We start from the raw sequence: 24,123 nt of genomic DNA, 5'->3' as shown, positions 1-24,123 counted from the left end.
CGCAAACCAAGTATATGACTTGCCTCACCCATGTCTTTCATGTCAAACGATTTTGCCATCTTTGACTTCAAAGCTGAAATTTCTTCCAAGTGCTTGCCAGCAATCAACATGTCATCCACATACAAAATAAGGATCAGCCAACTACCATCCTTAGCCTTCTTTGTATATAGACAGTGATCGAACTCACTACGTTTGTAGCCTTGAGAAAGCATAAACTTGTGGAATTTATGGTACCATGCCCTCGGTGATTTTTTAAAGCCATAAAGACTCTTTAAGAACTGGCATACCCAATCTTCCTTGCCTTTCTCAACAAACCCTTCTGGCTGCTGCATGTAAATTTCCACATCTAAATCACCATGCAAGAACGCTGTCTTGACATCCATTTGGTGCAACACCAAATCTAATATGGCAACCAATGCAAGAAAGCATCTCAATGTAGTCATCTTGACCACTGGAGAGAAGACTTCATCAAAGTCAATGCCTTGTTCTTGCTTAAAGCCCTTGGCAACAAGCCTTGCTTTGTACTTTGGCTGACTATCATGAGCGGTGATCTTATACCTGTAAACCCATTTACAAGGTAGAGCCTTTTTGCCCTGTGGTAATTTAACTAGCTTCCATGTCTTGTTTTTATGCAGAGCTGTCATCTCTGACTGCATGGCCAATTGCCAATTCCCGGAGTCCTTCATTTGCACTTCTTCCTTGTAACATGAAGGCTCATTGCAATCAGTCAACATGACATAGTTCATAGATGGAACAAACCTATCAGGAGGTCGCGTGACACGTCCAGATCTACGCACAATAGGTGGCTCAGGCTCAGCCACAACCTGTGGTTCCACTCTATCCTGTCGTTGCTCCTCTTGAGCCCTGACATTTTGTCTTGCACGTGCAGGTCCATCTTCTTGGAAGACAACTCTTCTAATCTCCTCAACCCTCTCTGGTTTAGAATGATATTTGGATTCATTAAAGTGAACATCATTGTTGCGGACAACCTTTCTGGATTCGGGATCCCAAAGTCTGTACCCCATCTCACCAGAATTACCATAGCCTAGAAAGATGCACTTTCTACTCTTTGGCTCAAGTTTGTTCCTAAATTCCTTTGGAACGTGAGTATATGCCTCACAGCCAAAGACTCTGAGATGCTTGTATGAGGGCATTTTGCCTGACCATACCATCTCTGGCACTGAATCCTTCTGCAAAACCTTGCTAGGAGATCTATTTACAAGATGAACAGCTGTTGATACAGCTTCAGCCCAAAACCCATTTGGCAGCTGTGCATTAGACAACATACTTCTGACCTTCTCTTGTATGGTCCTATTCATCCTCTCAGCAACACCATTTTGATGAGGATTGTAAGGAGCAGTAAGTTCACGTTTTATACCTTTTGACTCACAAAAGTCCTGAAAGGCCTTTGAAACATACTCTCCACCATTGTCAGTGCGTAAGCATTTAAGCTTCTTGCCACTCTGATTCTCCACAAGTGTCACAAACGTTTGAAAACACTAAACGCTTCATCCTTGTGCTTGAGAAAGTAAACCCATACTTTCCTCGAGTAATCATCTATAAATGTCATACAGTAAGAAGCTCCCCCTAGAGATAGGTTAGGCATAGGTCCACACAAATCACTATGAACAAGTGCCAACTGTGTATCTCTTCTACTGCTTCTATGCTTATGTGGCTGCTGTGTTTGCTTACCATACAGACAATGTTCACAGAATTCAAAATCATTAAATGAAAAGCCAAGCAAATAACCAGAACGAGACAAGATTTCCATTCCCTTCTTGGACATATGTCCTAACCGGCTATGCCACAAAGAAACGTTCGGCTGCTCGGTTACATTGATTACATTTTTAGAGACATTTGATACATAAATCATGTAAAGTCCTCCAGACTTTACTCCATGTGCTACTGTCATAGAACCCTTGGATATCTTCCACATGTTCTGTCCAAAAGTGGTGACATAGCCAGCATCATCAAGTAAACCTGTGCTGATCAAGCTCTTTGTAATTGCGGGAACATGTCTCACATTCTTCAGCGTGAAAGAAGAGCCATTCTGAAACTTCAATTGAACATCTCCAACACCTAAGATCTCACATGTCTGCCCATTGCCTAGCCGAACATGATCTTTAGTGGTCACATAAGAGGTAAACCACTCCTTGTTTGGAGACACATGAAGTGATGCCCCTGAGTCTATAATCCAGTCACTCAGTGCATTTCCATCAGATGATGTAAGAAGAGTATTCTTCAAGAAGTAGATGTCTCCTGACACTAGACTGTCATCCCCTGCAACAGTGTTTGTCACATTTATTTCTTGAATCTTCATTGAGGACTTGTTCTTCTCACCATGGTCTTCAGCTTTCTCTTTGCCTTTTTCTGCTTTCCATTCTCTGCAGTCTCCTTTCATGTGACCCTTCTTGCCACAATGGTAGCATTCTATGTCACTCTTGCCTTTAGCACTGCGGGACTTGCTACGAGACTGATTCCTCTTTCCACCTTTGTACTTTTCTTTGGTCCTTCCCCTGACAACTAAGGCTGTTCCTTTGCCTTTGTCCATTGTCTTTCTATTGGTTTCTTCAGTAAGCAGACTTCCTTCTACACCTGCTATGTTCAAACCATCTTGAGGTGTAGAATTACTTAAAGCTGTGCGAAAAGTGTCCCAACTTTTCGGCAATGTGATCAACAGGAACATAGCTCTAACAAGTTCATCAAACTTGACACCTTGAGCTGACAACTGACATAGGTGTCCATTCTTTCATCTTCAAGTCAACAAGCTTCTTAAGCCAGCATACATGTGAAGCTACACTCTGCTTCTCATAAAGATCACTCAGCTTTAACCATGCTTGATAAGCCGACATCTCGTCTGCCACATTGAAGTAAACGCTTTCTGCCAAAGTCAGCATAATGGTAGAAAGTGCCAATTCATCCATTTCGCTCCATTCATCTTCGTCCATATCTTCTGGTTTTATCCCCTTGAGCTTTATAGGTTTTATCTGCTTCTTTTGTACCAACACGTGCCAAATCTGCTGCTTCCACAATGGGAAATTGGTTCCATCCAGCTTCTTGATATTGTAAAGAGCAGTGTCCTGTGATCCAGCCATAGCTACGCTTCACAGTAGTTTACTTTCCTGGGAAAAATTCGGCAGAGTTTCCCCTGTAAACTGACCTCTGAACCAATATCAACCTGTCAAATGAACCAAGAAAGCTTCAGATTCTGCATAAATTTCGGCAAAGTCTCCTTTGTAAAATGGCTATGGTGTACTAAAAAACAGACCAAAAAACAGCTCAAAAAACATTGTCTCTCTGACACTGTAAGTTGTGGGTAAACCTGTCGTGCACATGTACTGTCTCTGACTGTCCTGTCACTGTCCTGTAAGCATAGACTGCGACAATGCCTCAACGGCAGTAAAGCAAAGATGCAATCCCAACTGTCTAACTCACGTCAATACATCCTAGCTGCCTATCTAAGGGTGCTCGAGGGATCGCTCCAAGACCTGTATGACCGAAAGGATCTCAACATTCGAGAATCCCCCAGCTCAATAAAACCTCACTCGACCCTCAACAAAGGCTGCAGTAAATCTGACAGTACATAGACTTCCCACAAAGTCATACATCCACAAATTTCCCACTGTATGCTGTAACCGCTGCGGCGGTTGTTTGCTGCGTGACTCACAGCCAGCAAACCCTCAACAGACATGCATCATCTCTGACAATACATCCCATGTGGAAGTACCTGCAATGTCAGGATGAAATCTGGAATATCAAGCAGCAAACACAAGCTACCTGATGAACTAGTGGATGTCGCCTACAGTCTGTGTGTAGATGCGCCCGTGTCGTATGTGACACGCCTCCAAGAACTGTGAGCCGTCCTTCGATGTGTACATAGCCACAAATCAACACTCTGGGAGTGTCGATATCCTCAGTACCTGCAGTCATAGGCCGAAAACCCCAAATTTGCAGAGTCGGATCTGCACCCGCTAAGACAACGTAGTCGAAAATGGCATGCGCAGAACTTTGTCAAAGTCGAACGGTAACCGAGATGACCTCAGAATGAAATTCTGAGCACACCTAGCCCTACGGCCTTACCCACAAGATTTGGGGCCGTGTCTTTGCCTGTCGAATTTCACTCCAATCTGAGCTGGTGACTCTAGCCTCCTGCAGTGCTGCCCCGAGCCTCGATCTGAGCTCTGATACCAGTTGAAGGAGTACGAGCGGAAGTGCGACGCAAGAGAGAGTGCGAGAAGAAGAGCACGACGATATGGTGAACTCATTGTACTGTAATGTGTAGAGCATAGTGAGTTCTTATTAGGTTTTTACAAAAGAATATGTGTACATACCTGGCGGCCCGCCCACTTACGTGGGCGACCACATTAGGCTTTATACCCCAACATGTTTCACACAAAAGGGTGCCAAGAAAGCTTTATTGGGCAAGAACCAAAGATGATGGTCAACCCCAAGGGATTCAATTTCAATTTGTCTAATAGGTAAGACATGAAAAACTTTGGATACTTTAGGCACCATCTCTAGGAGGTTGAGTCATTGAGGGAGCAGAGATTACTTTGAAATTCCTTAACTGCTTCAAGAGCTGCACTATCTCTACAAAAGATTCCACCAGTTTGTGGAATAGTTGGAGTGGCCAGTGTACATACAAAAGAGGGATTGAGACCACATAATTTCCTAAGAAAGTTAGATAGCTCAGCACCAGAGGAGGAAAATAGGGCAAGCTCTTGCTGGTATTGTGAGGAGAGTAGGGGAAGCTTGGATATGTATTGGGTAATTAAATTACCCCCTTCCAAGGAGTCTTTATCCAAAGTAGCCAAAATCTTAACCCAATCATTAAACGATAACATATGTAATACATATAATTTTTTGTCAGAGGTAAGAGCCGAATCATATATTAGTTGAGAAGCATCCAAGCTGTTGATACATGTCAGTACAAGAGATGTGGCCACTGAGAGGGGCTTCGAGGACAATTCCAATCCTTGTGAGAGAGCAAGAGTCTGCAATTTTTCAAAAAAAGTGTGGTGAGGTTCACTTATTCTTACCATAGTAAGTAATACAATCTTTGCCCTTCCTAGAAAGGACGGGTCTAGTTCTAACTGCCAAAGCATTCTTTGGTTTACGGTCCTTAAGGTAAAGCTTAATCTGTTCGAGAATCTTTGCATGATTTTGTGATTAGTGCTCATGCGAGCTGTCTTTCTATAGGGTATGCAATCCTGAAAAAGGAACAATATAAACATAAATAAAAGTAGAAGCAGTAAATGTAGTTATTTGGGCCTGCAAACCTTAAATTGGCAAAGTCAAAGCCTACAGTAGCCGTGAGCAGGGGAATGTCTCTATGTAACTTGTTTGACAGAAGGCAATACCATCATCACACTGCTTAAACTATAGGCCCAAGTAATGATAACAATCCCAAATCTTTCATCTTGAAAGTAGCATTTAAATCAGCCTTAATTTCAGGAATATGTGTCTCATTCGGTCCTGCAATCAATAAATCATAATAAAAAAGAACGCCAATGAGAAGTACATCACCCTCACTCTTTACATACAAAGTGATTTTTGTTAAACTGTTACGAAAGCCCCATTTAACCAAATGAGTGTCAGTTTCAACCCGCACAAAGCTTTCTTACAATTGTACACTTTATCTTCTTGTCCTTTTTATGACAAAACCGTGAGGCTGTGTTACATAAAATTCCTCAAATATATCACCATTCAAGAAAGCATATCAATGTCTGATTGATGTACATCCCATCCAAAATGAGATGCCAATGCACATAGAAAACACATAGTAGTCATACAACAAGTGGGAGCAAAAATCTCTTCATAATCTATGCCTTTCTGCTGTGCATAACCTTTTGCAACAAGTCAAGCCTTATAGCGATCAATCTCACCATCCATCTTACGTTTCAACTTGTAACCGTGTTTTATCCCATGACTAGCCATAAATGCTTTAAATTCATGAGTCATATACTCCCCCCCTCAATCTCAACAGAGGGCGCCCATAGTACATTTAGAGACAATTTCAGCCATAGCCAAATATTGCTTGAAGCACATAAACACTTCACACTTAGCTTTAAGCGGATACACCCATATATGCCTGGAGGAATCATCAATGAAAGTCACAAAGTAAAGATAATTGGCCAAGGAGAGAGTTTGCATAGGCCCACAAACATCATTATGCACAAGTTGCAATCTGCATGTAGCCCTAACTGAACCGTCCTTTGGAAACTTCGAATGCTGTATCGTACCCAAAATATAGTCTTCACAAACATGATTCACAGGTGCTTCAAGAGGTGGCAAAGAAGCCACCATATCATATTTATGCAAACGCAACAAATTGGCAAAATTCAGATGCCCAAAATGTGCATGCCAAAGTTTTGCATCCAAAATAGTCTTTGAATCCACAACTGCATTTTACAAAATTCTACCCACACTTGTCATACAAAGTGAGCTTATACAACCCATGACATATAATGTCAGATGCAACAATTTCATCACTAAAACTAAGATCATGAGTTTTACATCGATCATCCACAAATTTCACAACAAGTCCAAGTCTAGCAAGTGCAGATACAAACAAAATGTTCTTTTTTATCCCAGGTACATAAAGTGCATCAACAAGTGTGAAAGAACTGCCATTCATAGCAGTCAGCACAATCTTGACCAGATAAGAGGCATTGTTGGCACAAGTGGCTGTATTCCCATGAGGAGAGATGACTCGAGAGATGTAAACAAGTCACGATTTGAGGTAATGTGCTTTGTAGCACCACTATCAAAGTACCACACATGTAAATATGTTGCAACTGACATACATGCATCATGGACAAAAGGATCATAAGTGCATTTTGCACGAGATTTTGCACTAAATGCCCACTCTGCATCTATATCAGCATCACAATCTCCTTTCACAAAAGATTCTACAATAGCTGCATTTGTAGTGGAACAAGCTTCTTTCTTCTTGGTCGCTTTTGCCTGCAATTAATCAAGTGATCATTGGCCTTGCAATATGGCAACGCATCTTCTTTTTTTCCTTTTCACCAGAATTCCTAGACGAAGTGCTACGATTAGAAGCATTAGGAACATGTGGTTTTCCACTCGTAGAAGAACCATGAGAAGTGGCTGCATTGCTGCTACCACTTCTTCTTTGAGCAGTAACCAAAACTTGTTCAACCGCATGTTTTTTAGCTGTGTTCTTTCTTGAAAGCGACCCTTGCAAACAACAATGTGCATAATGCATCAAACTTGACAACATCATGATTTCCTCGGGCCATAAGTCTTTAAGTAATAGCAAAAGTCTCTTAAGAATCTAGCAATGCATCAAGAACAATCTGCACAAGGGAACTGTCAGAAATGACCACCTACAGAAATGAGTTGCTCATTAATATCCTTGATACCAGTAAGGAAAGTATCCTTGTCATCTTCCTCATGCATAATCTTTGACTCCAGCTCTTTATGCAGGAATGCAATTTTGGTCTCATTGCAACTTGCATAAAGACTAACTAGAATATCCCAAGCCTGTTTAACTAATTTAGCTGAGTGAATGTGAGGAGTAATAGCGCACTTCACAAATAATGCAATTAATGCATGAGCATGTGCATCTCTAACATCCCAACAAGCCTGCCTAGCCATAGGCAAAATAGCTCTAGCAGCAGCAATCCTACCATCAAAACCTGCAACATCCTCAATAGAGCTTGTATCCACAGAATCTAGACGTACATCAATGCCCTGCACAACATTCCAAAAGCCCTTTGATCCACAAGAACATCTTGCATCATGTAAGCCCGCATTGGGTAATTGTCCCTGTCCAATTTATCCTCAACAACAAACATCTTGAACACATACATGTTGTTATCAGCCATGGCGAGTGCCTCCACCTGATGTGAAAACTGTCCAAAAAGAGGAGAGACAAAGTGGGGCTAGCACATGCTATATAGCACAACCCAAAGAAGACTGTAAGGACCTGCTATGAAAAAAATAGCACTAATAAAAATTCTACCCAAAAGGACAAAATTGCCCATGCAATACTACCTTCAGAGTGGAAACGGAGGCTGGAATGAGTCTGAATGAAAATTTTAAGCAGACCTAGCTCTACGAGCCTTCTTAAAGTATTTTTCGACCCGTTGACTCTCATAAAAGCTCACCCATATCGGAGAAAGTGAGCAGGCGCGTGTTGGCGATCTAGCGACGACTATGCCCGGGAGGACGCAACCTGCTTTGATACCAATTGTTGGAAATAGGGTTGCAAGGAAACACACACAACTTGGAGAAGATGAAGAAGCTCAAGGCACACAATAGAGAGGAGTATTGCTTAGTGCACATTGGAAATGGATGCATATACAATGTACAGGGGAAAAAACCTCCTAATGAGGGAAAAAATGCCCCGACGGTCCTAAGTTTGTTCACACACATCACTACCACATGTGCTAGCGAGAGAAAAGATGCACCTTAGAGAAAATCGTCGGTTGAGAATATATCAGAATCGATCATGACCCACTGCAATCAAAATTAATTAGCCTTGCTAATTTAATCCTGCCAAGTCGTAGAGAATTGTCCATGTCAATGTTGAGACTCTGGAAAGCATCATCCAATTTACGAGCTTTGCTGATTTTTAAACGACAGTAAAAAAAGACCGTGTCTTAATTTGTTGTTCATAAATTGTTGGCTCTTAGCTAGTAACAAGATACTGCTAGCATCGATTCATTGTAGATACCATTATTGCTCGTCAAAGAACGTCGCTGTATCAATAGTTTTGAAAAATATGCGCTTGTAAAAACTATAAAAAATCTATGATTTTTTTTGAATTTGCAAGAGTATGATTGTTGTACTTGATGTCTGCGCCTTAGTCCCCTTGCCTTGAGAGCCTTGCCGAATCAAGAGCCAAGGAAAGAAAAAGGTGGGGGGGATGCCGGTCATGGGCACCTTCCCTTGCTTAGTTTTTTTTTGAAAACATCAACCCTGAGGTTGCTTTTGGGCACTCGAAATGAGAACTCAACAAGTTTTGCAGAGACTTAACGATGGCGGGCAGCATGGGGAGGAAGATGAAGCTATAGCATTTGCCACAGACCGGGAGAGAGAGAGAGAGAGAGAGAGAGAGAGAGAGAGAGAGAGAGAGAGAGAGAGAGAGAGAGAGAGAGAGAGAGAGAGAGAGAGAGAGAGAGAGAGAGAGAGAGAGAGAGAGAGAGAGAGAGAGAGAGAGAGAGAGACGTGATCTTCTACCCTTCCCAATGTGAACTCGCTGAGCCAACCTCCTCATGATTTGGTGCTAGTCTCGACGACGGCTCTCCTCTCTTGCTAAGCGGCTTTGCATGCATTCATTTCCCCCATTGAGAGCCCAAATTAGCGCCACTTCATGCACACTCTTGTAGCCGTGGAGCAAGGTTAGCTCCACGACTAACCTTGCTCTGATACCACTGCGAGACCACATGAAATTTGAATGCCTACTCTCCACCTAGCCTTTTCCCTTTGTAGGCACCCCTTGAGATGCGTTTAGACTATGACTTGTGGCTCTTGGCCTAACATCCCTTCCATAGCAGAGTGATGGTGATTAAGTCCTTCATGATTCCATGTAAATCCTTTCTTGCCTATCTTGAAAATGGCCTAATGCAATTGGAAAGAATTTCTAGTTCCTATGGAAAAACAACACAAAAGACACAACTCCATGGCAGTGGGGGAAATGGGAATGGGTGGCGATACCCAAGGACCAAGGTGGCATTGGGATCCCATGTGTGCAAAGGTTGTAGCATCCTTAACAAATCAAAGGCATGATTGGGTGGCCATGCTTGGGATATGATTGACAAAGTAGAGCTCATTTTGCAAGGAGACCCATGGAAGGAGGCTAAAGTGCATGACAAAATGCTTGTTCCAAGCCATACTTTTTGAATCTTGGAGGTTGCACGGGTCAAATACTAAGAAAATGCAACAAAGTGGCATCATCACTGGAAGAGGGGGAGACCTTCAAATACTTCAGTTACTCCATCATGCATTAGTCCCCTTGTCTCTCCAAGCTAGGAGGAGGCTCATAGAATACCTTTTGGAGGGAAGTTTCTAGAAAGGTGATTAACAAAGGGATCTCCAAGTTGGCATATTTATGGGACAACGACAACTTTTGTTGAAAAGATGTGGACCAAGTGGTGGTGCAACATAATCTAAATCTAAATGAAAGATTATGGATTAGAAGAGTCTCATAAATTTTGTACAATTTTCCAATGCTTGCCACTAGGAAAAAGCTCGATTGAAAATCTTGACATTGTAAAGAGTGAATCGCCCAACACCCCCAAATCCAACTACAAGATATGTCTTAACAACATGTGTTGGCCCATATTTCTTAATAGTGAGACTTGCCTTTATAAGATTTAAATTGATGTCTTGTTGTGAAGGGCCATGACGTTATGCTCTCGGACATGATGCTATACTCTCTACTAGTAGCCCTGTATCATAAGCGACACAGAAGGAATGTAACAGTTGGCCATAACAATAAGGCTCATGCTAGAATGGACAAGTAAAACACGTGCTAGTAGAGGTGGACTAACCAAAAATGTTGATGAGGGTTTTGGTAACATTTGTCTCACATCATTTTATTCAAAATTGTTGACTATGGTTGGAGAGTTATCTCATGGACTCTTATAATAAATATCCTATATTTAAACTAGCTCTTCCACCCTATTTCCTATCATTCAACTTGCTCCTAAAATCAGAGTCTATGTACTTCAACTAGCTCCTCCACCTTGTTTCCTTTCCCTCAACTTGCTCTCCAAAATTTAGTGGAGGCAAACTATTTCACATGCTCATCATCTCACTTAGGACCCATCCATTTGCAGGAGAAAAAGTCTCTCTCTTTTTTTGGGGCCACCACCCTTCTTCAAGGCACCCCTCTCAGGGCAATATCAATTGCCACCCATGACTTGCTATGATTGGTTGTAAGCATGGAGCGATTCTTCCTTTTGTCTTTACCACTTCTGTGGCGCACTCTAGTGTGAACAACTAAGGTGACGTTAAAGGAACAAGCAGACATTTCCGCTCCTCTCGTCTGAATCTTCCCCTACACTAGATCTTCCAATGCTACGAGCTGATCTGTTGTGCCATCGGAACCTGCCCTTGCCACGTGGAATTTGGTGTCTCTCGTGGGCCCTTGTTAATGTTGCCACGTGGCATCCCAAATATGAGGAATTTTGGGAGCTTAAGAAAGGAACACTTTCTCGCGGTATAGTTGTTGGGAAGAGGGAGCGAGACGCAAACCCACATCAGATTTGGCGAAGTGGGTCGTCTCTCTTACCCAACATGGGCCTCTGGGATGCTTTCCTCAATTGGCTGCGCAGGTATTCCTCTCTCTCTCTCTCTCTCTCTCTCTCTCTCTCTCTCTCTTTCTCTTTTTCCCCTGCTTTTCTTATTATCGATCACCCCTGAAGATCTCCTATGTAAGCAAGTTAATCTCTCAGCACAGAGCACGAGTGTGGTTGTATCAATCATCCAAAGCAGGGCCGGTCCTGGGTTTTCCTTGTTACGGGCCCGCTTACAAAATGCACCTTTCTAATTCAGAGATTCTTCCAATTCGGGTCCTTTGGGTTCGTTAATACTCGAGATATACCCGAGAGGCGAATTAAGCTACTCAGCTGGACAGAGAAGTTGGTTGTTTAATTCAATACGAATGGGAGGCGTGATGTTTTGAAACCAGTTGCTTATAACCTCTGAAGCACCTTTGAATCTGAAGCACTCTACAGCACGAGGTGATAGTGTTGCAGGAATATAGCAAGGCCTCCGATAGAATTCTTTTTTCTTGGAAGAGCTGTTCAGCAAAGTTGTGGTTTTGCTTTCCCCCATCTGGATACTTTTTGCGTTATAGATCATGACTGTGAAGAAGAAGTATCTCAAAATCAAGCTACTTTCAATCTTGACTTGAAAGACATGCGTTTTTCCAAGCCACATATGAACTCAAATTCTTCAGTCCTTGAACAACAAGATGGTGCTTGAATTAATTATGGACTTCTGGAGTGTGATTTGTGCGTGTTTTTAAATTGTCTGAATGTTCTAAAGGAGAGACAGGGTAGCAAATATTATAACAATAACAAATATGGTCATGCACAAGCAACATAAACATCAACGAATGCTTATGCTTTATTGAATACTTGCACAGTATGAAAGATTTCCACAAAAAAAAAGGGTTTCATTTGCAGAGAATAATCAATGGACCAATGAGCAAGTCTTTCACATATTGCTAGGAACTGTTCTGCACGTTTTAATGTGAGAATTGGTGTAGAAAGTTTGGGCTAAAATGCAAAGATTACTAAAAGAATATCGATTTTTTACTTTGTCGAGAACTAGGTAGCACAATGGAGATGTAGATTGTGATTGTCTCCCTGTTGAGGGAGAGTTACTATAGGGTCGAGGATTAGGCTAGCTCTGCTCTTGCACAAAGTCCCCTTGATTTTGGCAGATCCTATTGTTACCTATATAGATGGAGACGGGGGATGGGTCCAGCTATCCTGGGTGAGGGTTTAGTTGTTGTTGTTAGATTTTGAGGCCTTCTACTAGAGTCCAAGCTGCATATCACAGAGATTGGTAGAGTGAGGGCAGCACACTGTCCGATGGTGTCCGATGGTGTAAACACTCCTACTGTACGATCGATTTTTCACCCCTCTCTCATGAAGAATGGTCCTCTCTGTTCCCAATGCCCATGCCTTCTTTTGTTTAGGCAAAGTAGATTAATGCATCTTGTCTTGTTGCGTGGTTGAAGATGCTTAAGCAAGGCTTCTCTCTTGGGCTAGCTCAAGATCTTCAGAACAAGCTGCTCGCCATAATGTAGATGGTGGATTTAGCTTTATGCTGTCCCGTGGTTTTTCCAATGGTGGTCGGGAAAGCTTAGCAGATCGTATTCCTCTTCATAGTGCTGCATTGTGTAGTGCTGGAGAGGTTTCCACGTAGATTTATGTGGTTTCGTCTGGATCTTTGGCCCCCCAATTTTCCATCTTAGCTCCATTTACATGCATCTTTTCCCTTGTCTCATTCCTTGGGTTTTCCCCCTCAAGTTTTGTTTCCCTTGAAGACCTTGAGTTGTCACTTGTAATTTGGCTGTGGCCGTGGTCGTAAAAGGGTACAAGCTCATCGTTGGCAGATTTATGTGGTTCTTTATGGATCTCGGCTCTTGGTTTTCCATCTTAGAACCATTTACATACATCTTTACCCTTATCTTGATCCTTGGTTTTTCCCCTCAACTTTGCTTCCTTTGAAGATCTTGAGGGTTTTTTTTTCACCTATCATTGTGTCTTATAATTTTGGCTTCGGCCATATTTGGTAATTGGCATATTGCTTTTATGTAATAGTAAATACAAAGGGTACAAGGGCATCATTTTCGTCTTGGCTTACATCACACTAGCAATAGTGGCCACGAAAGCTCTTGTTGAGACAGGATTTTAATAGGCATGTAGTTGGGGATGTGGATTTCTTTTTGGTACAGGAGCGCAAGCTTTCCTTGGCATATACCAGCCAATGTGACAAACTTGTTCTAGGGCAGTTTTTATGTCTTGGGAGCCTGCAGTTGGTGCTATGCATCATATTGGGGGATGCATTTATGTCTGTGGGTCATAGATGGATGCCTCATGTCCATGATTATGGCTCTTAGATACCTTGCAAAGCTGTAACCGGCCTGGCACTGACAAGGCGAATCTCATAGCTGCCCAAAGTAAAGTGCGAAAACTAGCTTGCTAAAATCTTCCGCCCAAACTCGCTTCCATACTGGAACAACTGCCACGTCATTAGCAGTATGGCCTTAGAGCATGGACTGCCACGTACCCTATGGTTGGCCACATCATCAGTAGTATGGCCATAGAGCGTGGGCTGCCACGTACCATATGGTTGGCCACATCATCACTTGCAATTGCTTTCTCTCTCCTCTTCCACCGGTGATTGCCATGCCATGATTTTGTGACATACCCCCAAGAAGAAGAGTAATCACCCTCGTCAGGCAGCAAAACAAATAGTGGACAATAAAATAGCTTAATAGACACTGACTCTATACTTACATGCATTTGACGACTCAAACCATGCACTAACACAAAGACACAAGTCGATGAACAATCATAATCACATTCACATCATTTTGTCCCTGTCAAGATCTTAGACATGAATCGTGATCATTATGAGTTATTTAGCCATCACATCCAGACCACACTGATGTCTCACGGACGTCTTGGTTCACTAAGTTTAGTCATTCTAAATTCACATCAACAAGACAGAATGGTGCTTGCAGACTGTCACAAATTGCTGATGTGTCAAGCCATTGAAGAATGGAGCCAACTTGCACATCCCGGCCGAGGGGTCTAAACCCTAAGAAGAAGAAGCAGCAGTAGAAGAAGCAACAACAGGAGTTTTCACCAACTTACAGAGTACTGTCACAAGGACGGGCACCATGTGCCAACGGAAAAGAACAAATTGAACAACTTTAAGCACTTCAAATAACAATTGAGTTGAAAGAGATAGAGAGTACAAGACACACAAGACGGGGAGTGGCGGAGTTCCACCCCAAGAGAGCACTAGCCCCTAACCTTGGCGCCCCTTTCGGTATTTCTTTATATTGCTTCAACTCAATACAACGCCGGTACTCCATCCTCTGCACCTTCATGCGGAAGCATGCTAGAGAATGAGGCCCTTGGCCATGAAAAGCAGTCACATGAAAAGCTTCAAGTTCTAAAAGCGTCCTGGCCCAAAAGCGTAGCGCAAATCAGCCAGCGTGTTTCATGGATATCCGTACAGCTGGCACATCAGTAGCGTAAAACGTGAAAATCCGTAAAGGTGCCACGTTAGCATGTTAGTGCAAATTGTCGGATGTCTGTACAGCTGCCATGTTATTAGTTTTTACGCTGGTCCTTTTTGTCGGATCTGCTTCTGGTTCCTTGGGCCCCATCGGACGGGGTCCCATAAGTTGGTACAAACTTCTTTTAAAATTAGGCCTGCTCGGCGAGGACTTGTAAGTTGGTGAAAACTTCTTCTGCGGCTTCTTTTGCTTTTGCTTCTAGGGTTTAGGCCCCTCGGCCGGATCTGCAAGTTGGCTTCGTTCTTCAGTGGCTTGACACGTCAACAATTTGTGACACAGACATTTAATCCTTCACACATACCATACTCGGACAAAACAACAATTGTAAGAATACATGAATCATTCAATTTTCAAGGAATTAATTCCTAACAACAATCCCAAAAATTATTGTCAACTTTTATGTAATATCATAAAGTCACTCGGCGGAGTACTATTAGCCTGATAGCCCCCCAAAATCTCAAAGAGAAATTGGTTGACTCTAGTCTCTTCTAGGCAATTTGTGATAAAGAAGTGGAGTGCCTCCCCTCTTGTGCAGCACGCACGCACCGCGCACGAGATTCAACCCGCTGATTTGGCGTGCAAGTCGGCAATAGCCGGAGCTAAACCCAAAGCTTCAAGTTAAGTTCTAATATCTAAGGAGTATCTGACAATTCCTCCTTGAACTGTAAGGTGCAGCGGAATGAATGTTTGAACTTTGCTCAAGATGAGTGCTCCATAGTGTGCTCAAGGTTCCTTTTTGGTTCTTATGGAAGGGAGAGCCTTCCGTTCTTAATGAGAGAGTGCAATGATAACAAACAAAGTGAATGGACACTGTGCGTGCAAGTATATGAGATTGAGAGATAGAGAAGAGAATACAACACCAGAGACGTTGTAAAACCCTCCTCCGAAGTCCCCACTCTCTATGGCGAGAGCGGTCTACTTATGAATGCACAAATCTCTACAATGCTTGGACTTGCCGATGATGTCGACGACGATGAGGATGACGACGAGACGGGCTTAAAACTGAAATCGCTAAGGGCTGAAATCTGCAAATCTTTATCTGCTGAACTCTGTGTCGATGACAATGTGGACGGCGACGATGCGACGACGACGCGCTGAAAACGCAGATGCTGAAATCTGCGTTTTCCGGGCTGAAACTGTAAACCTTGCGGAAACTGATCGTGCGGCGAGGAACTGCTGCGGGAGGGTGAGATCTGCGAGGTTCAGGACTTGATCTGCGGTGTCTTAAGGCCTGAAAACTGAAAACGCTGATGTTCCTTGATGTTCCGTCGTGCTAAATCTGCAAAACGCCGGGGCTGATCTGCAAACCAAAAACGCTAGGGCTCAAAACTGATTTACTGTCGCCGGATGTCCTGCAAATGCAAAACCCTAGGCTGATCTGTGGTTCTGTCGCCGGGAATCTGCAAATGCAAAAACGCTGGTTGATCTGGGGTCTTGATGCAAAACGCTAGCCTCTCTGTTGTGTAGCAAAAACGCTAGGCCTTGTTGGGGGTTCCTGCTGAGAAGGTGCCTGTTGAGCGGTGCTCCTGCTGCCTCTTCTGCCATTTAGTGCTAGCTTTGGTTTGCTTATATACAAACTTACTCAATTTGCCCTACCTACTTTCCAACAAAAGTCACTTAAACATAATAAGTGAAAAATGTCAAAAATAGGTAAAATAGGCTAAATGCACTGGAAAATTCCCGTGAAGGATTCTGATGGATTCTGATGGGAATGCTTATGATCATGCTGTGTGCAACCAAAGGATATGCATCTACACTAAGTGTCTGGACATGCACGGTCTACGAACACACAAAAGTGCTAGATCACTTCCTATTCTAGACTGACTTGATTGAACTGACTTGATTGAACTGACTTGATTGAACTGAACCCTGGTTATGCTGTAGCTTGTCCACCGACACATAGGGCTGGATGTGTCACGTGACATCCCCTCCTTTTCAAAGTGAGGTACTGGTACCGAACTGTATGGCGTCGAGGGAGATCGCCAATTGCATTCGGAATCCTGGAAGGGACTCTTCGCCGGCCCATTCTGATGTGTGGGTCGTGCGGTACTTGAACTTCGTAAAGGTCTGCAACGCTTGCTTCTTTGGGCCGCGCCGAAAGCGACACAAAGTCTTCTGAGTCTCCTTCAATGCTTCAAATTTGTCTATGGACGTAGGTCCATCTTCTTTAAGAATCTCTGAGGCTGAAAATTTCTGAAACCAATTCCAACACAAAAACATGAACATACCTATTCCATGTAAAGTGACTGGAAAAAATATCGTCTTCTTAAAAAAGACTGTGCATGCAATGTGGATGAACAAAGAGACGGAGTGCCAAACCGTTCACCACACCCACGCAAACAATTTGATTGAATCTTTCTCTTATGATCTAAAGCAATCAACTGTGGCAATTCACAGCGGAAATGCCCATGCTTGGTGCTCATACTTTCATGTGCTCTTTCTACAACTGTGTCGTGCCAAGGAAGAGACATGAAATGTGACTTCCTTGAATGCATACTTTTCAACTTTTCATGAACAATCCGCATACATTCGTGCTCATTCATGATTGAAACGTGCTCAACGGACAATATGTCATGCCTAGGAAAAGGGATCACATAAAGACGCTGACTAAAATACAGGAAACGATCACGAATGAAACACTCGTACAATGTGTGCTGACGAATCATGCGAACACATAATACTTCCTGTAAGGATTCTTTGGACCTAGGCTTGAGAGCCAAGATTGCTTCTTCTTGAGGGGGTTCTTGGGACCTAGGCTCGAGAGCCAAGATCGATCCTTTGTGATTGATCGAATCTGCAACGAGGTTAGCTTCGCTAGAAAAAGCATCAACTAACTCATCATCCTTGTGAACGATCATGTCATCTTCATGCAAATCATCATGTTTGTGAGAAATCACATCTTGATCATGCAAATCATCATGCTTGTCATTGTCATCCAAAGCATCATGCTTATCATTATCATCCAAAACATCATGCTCATCATTATCATTCAAATCATCATGCAAGTCCTGTGTATCATGCTTTGGAGAAGAAGAGACTGAGAGAGTCTCCTTTTCCCTAATCTCTTGTATTTGTGCCTGCACTTGAGAAAAGAGTCGCAAGAACTCTTTCATGTGTTGGTCGCTCTTTTCTTTGACGGCAGCTGCCATTCTTTCTTGGTGTTCGTGCTCCATTTCTGCTTTTCTTTTTGCTCGTCTTGCTTCGTGTTCTAACTTCCTGTCCATAATCTGCTCCAACTCCTCCATAGGAGTTGGTGCAATCCTTGGCGTAGATGGGGAAGGGGGAGGGTCGGAAAAACCTCCTGGTGGGGAAAATTCTTCTTCGCCTCTCTCACGCTCATCATCTCCAAGCAAAATATCCATTCCGCTTTGAGTGATGACCATCCACTGAAGTCGTTGGGTTCTTGTGGTCTTGGGTTCTTAAGTTCACGAGGAACTTGGGTTCTTGAGGGTCTTGGGGTTCTTGAGGGTCTTGAGGTTCTTCTTTCGCTTGCAATCTGTGTTCGAGAAGGATCTTCTCTTCACCCGAGTTCTGCTCTTTTCCGCGGGCGTACCCCTTGACGGCCTTGCACTCACACCAAGGTTGCTTTTTCCCACCTCACGTCGATTGGCGGCCGCTAAGTGCACGGTCCGCTCTCAATGAGTGAAAAGAGGCACAAGGGGAGGGTGGACAAGCCCTTCTTTCTTGGGTTTCCTGTCACTCTTCAAAAACACGATTAGGAATCGACACGCCCAAGTGAACTTGGGTTCGTGCGACCTCAACAAGCAAAAAAAATTCCGTGGTTCTTGTGGTTCTTTCCTTGAGTGATACAGAACACTGTCAAAGCTCAATATACCAATGTAAGGTGCAGCGGAATGAATGTTTGAACTTTGCTCAAGATGAGTGCTCCATAATGTGCTCAAGGTTCCTTTTTGGTCCTTATGGAAGGGAGAGCCTTCCGTTCTTAATGAGAGAGTGCAATGATTACAAACAAAGTGAATGGACACTGTGCGTGCAAGTATATGGGACTGAGAGATAGAGAAGAGAATACGACACCAGAGACGTTGTAAAACCCTCCTCCGAAGGCCCCACTCTCTATGGCGAGAGCGGTCTACTTATGATTGCACAAATCTCTACAATGCTTGGACTTGCTGACGACGATGAGGACGACGACGAGACGGGCTGAAAACTGAAATCGCTAAGGGCTGAAATCTGCAAATCTTTATCTGCTGAATTCTGACTCTATGTCGATGACGATGTCGATGGTGACGATGCGTCGACGACGCTCTGAAACCGTAGATGCTGAAATCTGTGTTTTCCCGGCTGAAACTGTAAACCTTGCGGAAACTAACCGTGCGGCGAGGAACTGCTGCGGGAAGGTGAGATCTGCGAGGTTCGGGACTTGATCTGCGGTGTCTAGGGCTTGAAAACTGCAAACGCTGATGTTCCTTGATGTTCCGTCGCGGTAAATCTGCAAAACGCCGGGGCTGATCTGCAAACCAAAAACGCTAGGGCTGAAAACTGATTTGCTGTCGTTGGATGTCCTGCAAATGCAAAACGCTAGGCTGATCTGTGGTTCTGTTGTCGTCGGGAATCTGCAATGCAAAAACGATGGCTAATTTGGGGTCTTGATGCAAAACGCTAGCCTCTCTGCTGTGTAGCAAAAACGCTAGGCCTTGCTGGGGGTTCCTGCTGAGAAGGTGCCTGTTGAGCGGTGCTCCTGCTTCCTCTTCTGCCATTTAGTGCTAGCTTTGGTTTGCTTATATACAAACTTACTCAATTTGCCCTACCTACTTTCCAACAAAAGTCACTTAAAAATAATAAGTGAAAAATGTCAAAAATAGGCTAAATGCACTTGAAAATTCCCCTGAAGGATTCTAATGGGAATGCTTATGATCATGCTGTGTGCAACCAGAGGATATGCATCTACACTAAGTGTCTGGACATGCACGGTCTGCGAACAGACTCACAAAAGTGCTAGATCACTTCCTATTCTAGGCTCACTTGATTGAATTGAACCATGGTTATGCTGAAGCTTGTCCACGGACACATAGGGTTGGATGTGTCATGTGACATGAACTTTACCAAATATCTTTGGACGGGCTTACCCTTCACTTTCCTTTCCTTGTGTGTTAGGACTTGCTCAGGTATAAGAATCTCCTTGGTTTCTTCTACCTTTGGCTGCTCCTCAAGCTCCCTGCCCTCTCGCACTTCACCTTTGATAGGTCTGAATAGACACATTAAAAGCATCTTGAATTATTTGGAAAAAGCCTCTCCTTACCCTATGTCACAAGTTGGTACCGAGACATGCCCAATTGGAAGGATTGGCCGAGAGGACAAGGGGTTAGAGCTAAAAACTCTAACCCAGAAGAATTGCAGAATTTGTGGTTGAGGGGCCTAGAAAGGGGGTTAGGATTGAAAAAACCTAACCCACCAACTTAAAGAACTTGTAGGACACCGGTTGAGGGGCCAAAAAGTTAAAACCCTAAAAATATAAAAGCATAAAGGCTGGGCTGATTTTTGAAAAATTCGCTAACTACCACGTGGCATTGTTGTACAGATTTTTGCGTTTTGCGCTAGCTGTAGAATAGGGATTTTCGTAAGCTTTTGAGAGCACGTACCTTTGGGTTCAGTGCTTTTGGGGCTTTGCTTTTTGGCACCCCTTGTACGTTTATAGGTGCCCAAAGTGTATGGATTTCCTCTCTCAAATTGTCCCTTGAGTGTATGGATCAACTGCAGCCAGATGTCACGTACAGCTTGAGCGAGATGTCACGTACAGTCTCCAGCTAGATGTCCCCGTCAATGGGACGGGTCGAGCCTCGAAGATGTGGAAGCATTGGGCCCACGAGATGAACCCAAGTGCCAGGTTGTAGATGAGCTCCTTCTATGTGACAAGTTAATGACGTGGCAGTTGGACAGATGCCGAGCTGATGACTGATGATGTGGTAGTAACTACGAAAATTCCGCGATTTGCGTCGCTGGTGATGACGTGGCAACTGTACGGATTTTCAAAATTCGTCCTGGCCGATTTGGGCAAGTTTTAGCACAAGCTTTTTGGAGTGGTTTTTTTTGGGATAAGATGCTTTTAGGCCAGTAGCTTTTGGGGCTTTGCTTTTAGCATCCCTTAGGGCAATTCTTTCAGGCATCTGGATGCAAAGCTGGAAGGTTTGGACCCAATGGGAGTTGTACTCTTGTAGATCAATAATAAAGAAATACCAAAAGGGACGCCAGTTTTTGGGGCCAATGCGTCTTGGCTCTGTCGTGCTGTGTCGCCTCTCTTTCTCTCTCTCTTTTTCAAGTTGTTTTGAAGTACTAAAGTGTTGTCAAGTGAGTATATTGCGATTATCTCTGTGTTTCCGTTTGATCACTCGCCGAAGGCAATTACAGTAGTATCAAAGCTTTATGCGTGTGCTTCTCTGAAAGCATACTGGTCCTACCAAAGAGGAGACAAAGCAAGATGGCGCTTCCAGATTTTACATAATTTTTTTTCAGTAAAGAATCTTCGTGTCCCTGCCCTGGACTTGTTAGTAAAGAATATTTTCCCTACCCCGGACTTAATAGCCAATCCACCCTTAGTCTATCGCGCATTGGGAGCGCTCCAATCTTCATGGGTTTGTCTTAAGGGGCATAAGCCATAAAGAACTCACAGAGCACAGCTTGCTCTTTTGCCCTTCGCAAACTCGACCCCGATCCTGTTGACATGAACAGAGAACCAATAGATTCTACAAGAGTTATCTATCCTCCCCCCCCCCCCCCCCCCCCCCCTTTTTTTTTTGTGTGGAGAAAACGGATCCTACTTCAACCTACATATGGGAGCTATGGAGCGGGTTGAAGAAGCAGCGACGAGATGGAGGAGGAGAAAAAGGACAGTTCAAAAAAACATGCTTTTTGACGCTTTTTGTGTTGCAAAGACCATTAAAAGTCTCTTCAACGGTTAAGAATTTGGATATGCGACAGAAGGCAAAATTGATCCTCTCGACAAGCTCTATGCATTGACGCGAACGAATTTTGATTCCGACAACTTTCAAAGATTAGTGTTTTCAACCGAAACATGTTATTTGCGTACAAATAACAGGTAATAGGAGCAAGGAATACGCATCTGCAAGCATTTGGAAGCATGGAGCTGGACATCCACTCTTTTGCAATGAGGCCCTCTTGCTTGAAATTTTACCTTTTTTGCAGGTGAAATCGAGGATCAGATGCCAATCAATTTGCATATGAAAGCAATTGGGAGCATCGACGGATGAATCTGATGATTTTTCAATTGACGATAAGAATTTTATGAAATTTGAATGAATATATGATAATGATGAATGATGAATAAAGATTTTGATTATGATTATGATTAACATTATGATCTTGGGTGTGTGCAGGCACCACAAGCAAAATCCAATGAATATATGATAATGATGAATGATAAATAAAGATTATGATTAACATTATGATCTTGGGTGTGTGTACACACCACAAGTAGGATTCAATGACCTTTTATAGGCATTGTCTAAGTTCTTGGGTGTGTGATTGACATCCAAGCAAGATCTAATGACCTTTTACAGGCATTGGCTAAGATACTGGTCTAAGACAGATTTTCAAACGCACCCAAGGTGTTTGCAGCTAGCTTTTCTTTGTGCACTGCCATCATGACACAAGAATGCATGACTAAATGATAGATTTCAAGTTGCATAAATGCTAGAAGTGTGAGCATTTTCTTGCACCCTGCAATCGAGGATGATCGCTTTGATTTTAGAAGGCGGTATGTGACAGGTTCTAGGGTTAGGGTTTTATCGTCGAGGTCATAAACGCATGTGATTAATGCATTCGTTTGGCGAGTCACAGGTGCACTCTCCCTAGGAAGGTGGTACATGCCAATCTCTTGATCAAAGCCCGAATCCCCCGTTTCGTGAACAGTTCTTTCTATGTTCTATGTGGTATTTGCATCTGTGATCATCTGCGTAGCACTAGGACACCTGAGTGACCTTCGGGTTGTGGGCTAACTTGATTGTGTTTTGCAGATTCCGATCGAGGGGACTAAACCCTAGAGAAAAGATAAGCTGTTTTGCAGGTGTATTTGAGGACAATTACACTTCTTTAAGAGAGGGGAATGTGACAAGTCAGTGACATGGTAGTTGGATGGAAGCCTAGGAATTGCGTTGAGTGATGATGTGGCAACAACTGTTCGGAATTTTTGCGATTTGCGTTGCTGGTGATGACGTGGCAAGTGTATGGATTTCCGAAATTCGCGCTGGTTGATTTGGGCAATTTTTAGCTCTAGCTTTTTGGAGCAGTTGCTTTTGGGATAAGATGATTTTAGGCCAGTAGCTTTTGGGGCTCTGCATTTAGCATCCCATGTACTCTTTATAAGTGCCCTTAGGGCCGTTCTTTCAGGCATTTGGACACAGAGCTTGAAAATATGGACCCAACGTGAGTTGTACTTTTGCAGATTAATAGTAAAGAAATACCGAAAGGGGCACCAGTCTTTGGGGCCGACGTGTTTTGGCTCGGAACTCCACCGCAACATGTCGTCTCTCTCTCTCTCTCTCTCTCTCTCTTTTCTCTTTTTCAAATTGTTTTGAAGTAATGAAGTGTTGTCAAGTGTGTAGATTGCGATCTCTCTGTGTTTCCGTCCAATCAGTCTCCGGAAGTGATTACATTCTCTCCGTGTTTCACTCTTAAGGTACAAGCTTTGTGGCGGGCTGAAGTATAGGCCGGCCCTCCTTTATCACAATCATCCTATTGACTAAAGCCATCTCAAAACGAAGTGCTGAGCCTGTGAGGGTGGACTAGGCTGCAACACCCCAAGTGTATTGGTTAGCCGCCACTGCGTGTCGCGTGTTGTCTCTCTCTCTCTCTCTCTCTCTCTCTCAGTTCAGTTGTTATTGAAGTGCTAAAAGTCTGTTCTTGTCTGTTCTTGTCTATTGGCACGTGGTGCCCGTCTTGTGACAGTGGTATCAGAGCATCAGGCGTGTGCTTTTCTGAAAGCATACCGGTCCTACAAAGAGCAGACAGAGCAAACAAGAGACTTCTGGAATTTATTTGAAGCATCTTCGCCCTCCAACCCGGACCTATCAACTTCTCCCACCCTTACTTCATCGTGCACCGGGCACACTCCCGTCCTCACTGCTCATGTCTTACAGGGCATAAGCCATTAAGATTACTTGCAAGAGAAGGATCCAAGATTTGTTTCGAGCTACTGTTTTTCTTAGAGAGAGTACCATGCAGATGTTGATGTGTATAGCTACCAAGCCGTACACTTCCAAGGACTTGGCAAGCTTTCAAGAAAATTTTTGCCCGAAGTTGGTTTCTGACATCTTCCTTCAGAGTGCAACTTCTGGTAGAGTGGGGTA

General features: G+C 43.4%; 1 protein-coding gene across 1 annotated transcript in view; it reads left to right on the top strand.

Annotated features, from left to right (window-relative positions):
- The first annotated feature begins 11,049 nt into the window (after positions 1 to 11,049).
- The window catches only part of LOC147452513 (ADP-ribosylation factor-like protein 8c), a 35,352-nt gene continuing 22,278 nt past the window's right edge, over positions 11,050 to 24,123 (top strand). The window contains exon 1 of the mRNA XM_086518168.1: positions 11,050 to 11,309. Coding sequence (XP_086374294.1) covers positions 11,050 to 11,309 — 260 coding nt within the window. The remainder of the gene's footprint in view (positions 11,310 to 24,123) is intronic.

Source organism: Adiantum capillus-veneris, chromosome 8, assembly GCF_014529385.1.
Source record: "Adiantum capillus-veneris isolate H3 chromosome 8, ASM1452938v2, whole genome shotgun sequence".
Classification (NCBI taxonomy): Eukaryota; Viridiplantae; Streptophyta; class Polypodiopsida; order Polypodiales; family Pteridaceae; genus Adiantum; species Adiantum capillus-veneris.
The sequence above is the reverse complement of the archived record's forward strand: the minus strand, read 5'-3'. Positions and strand labels throughout refer to the sequence as shown.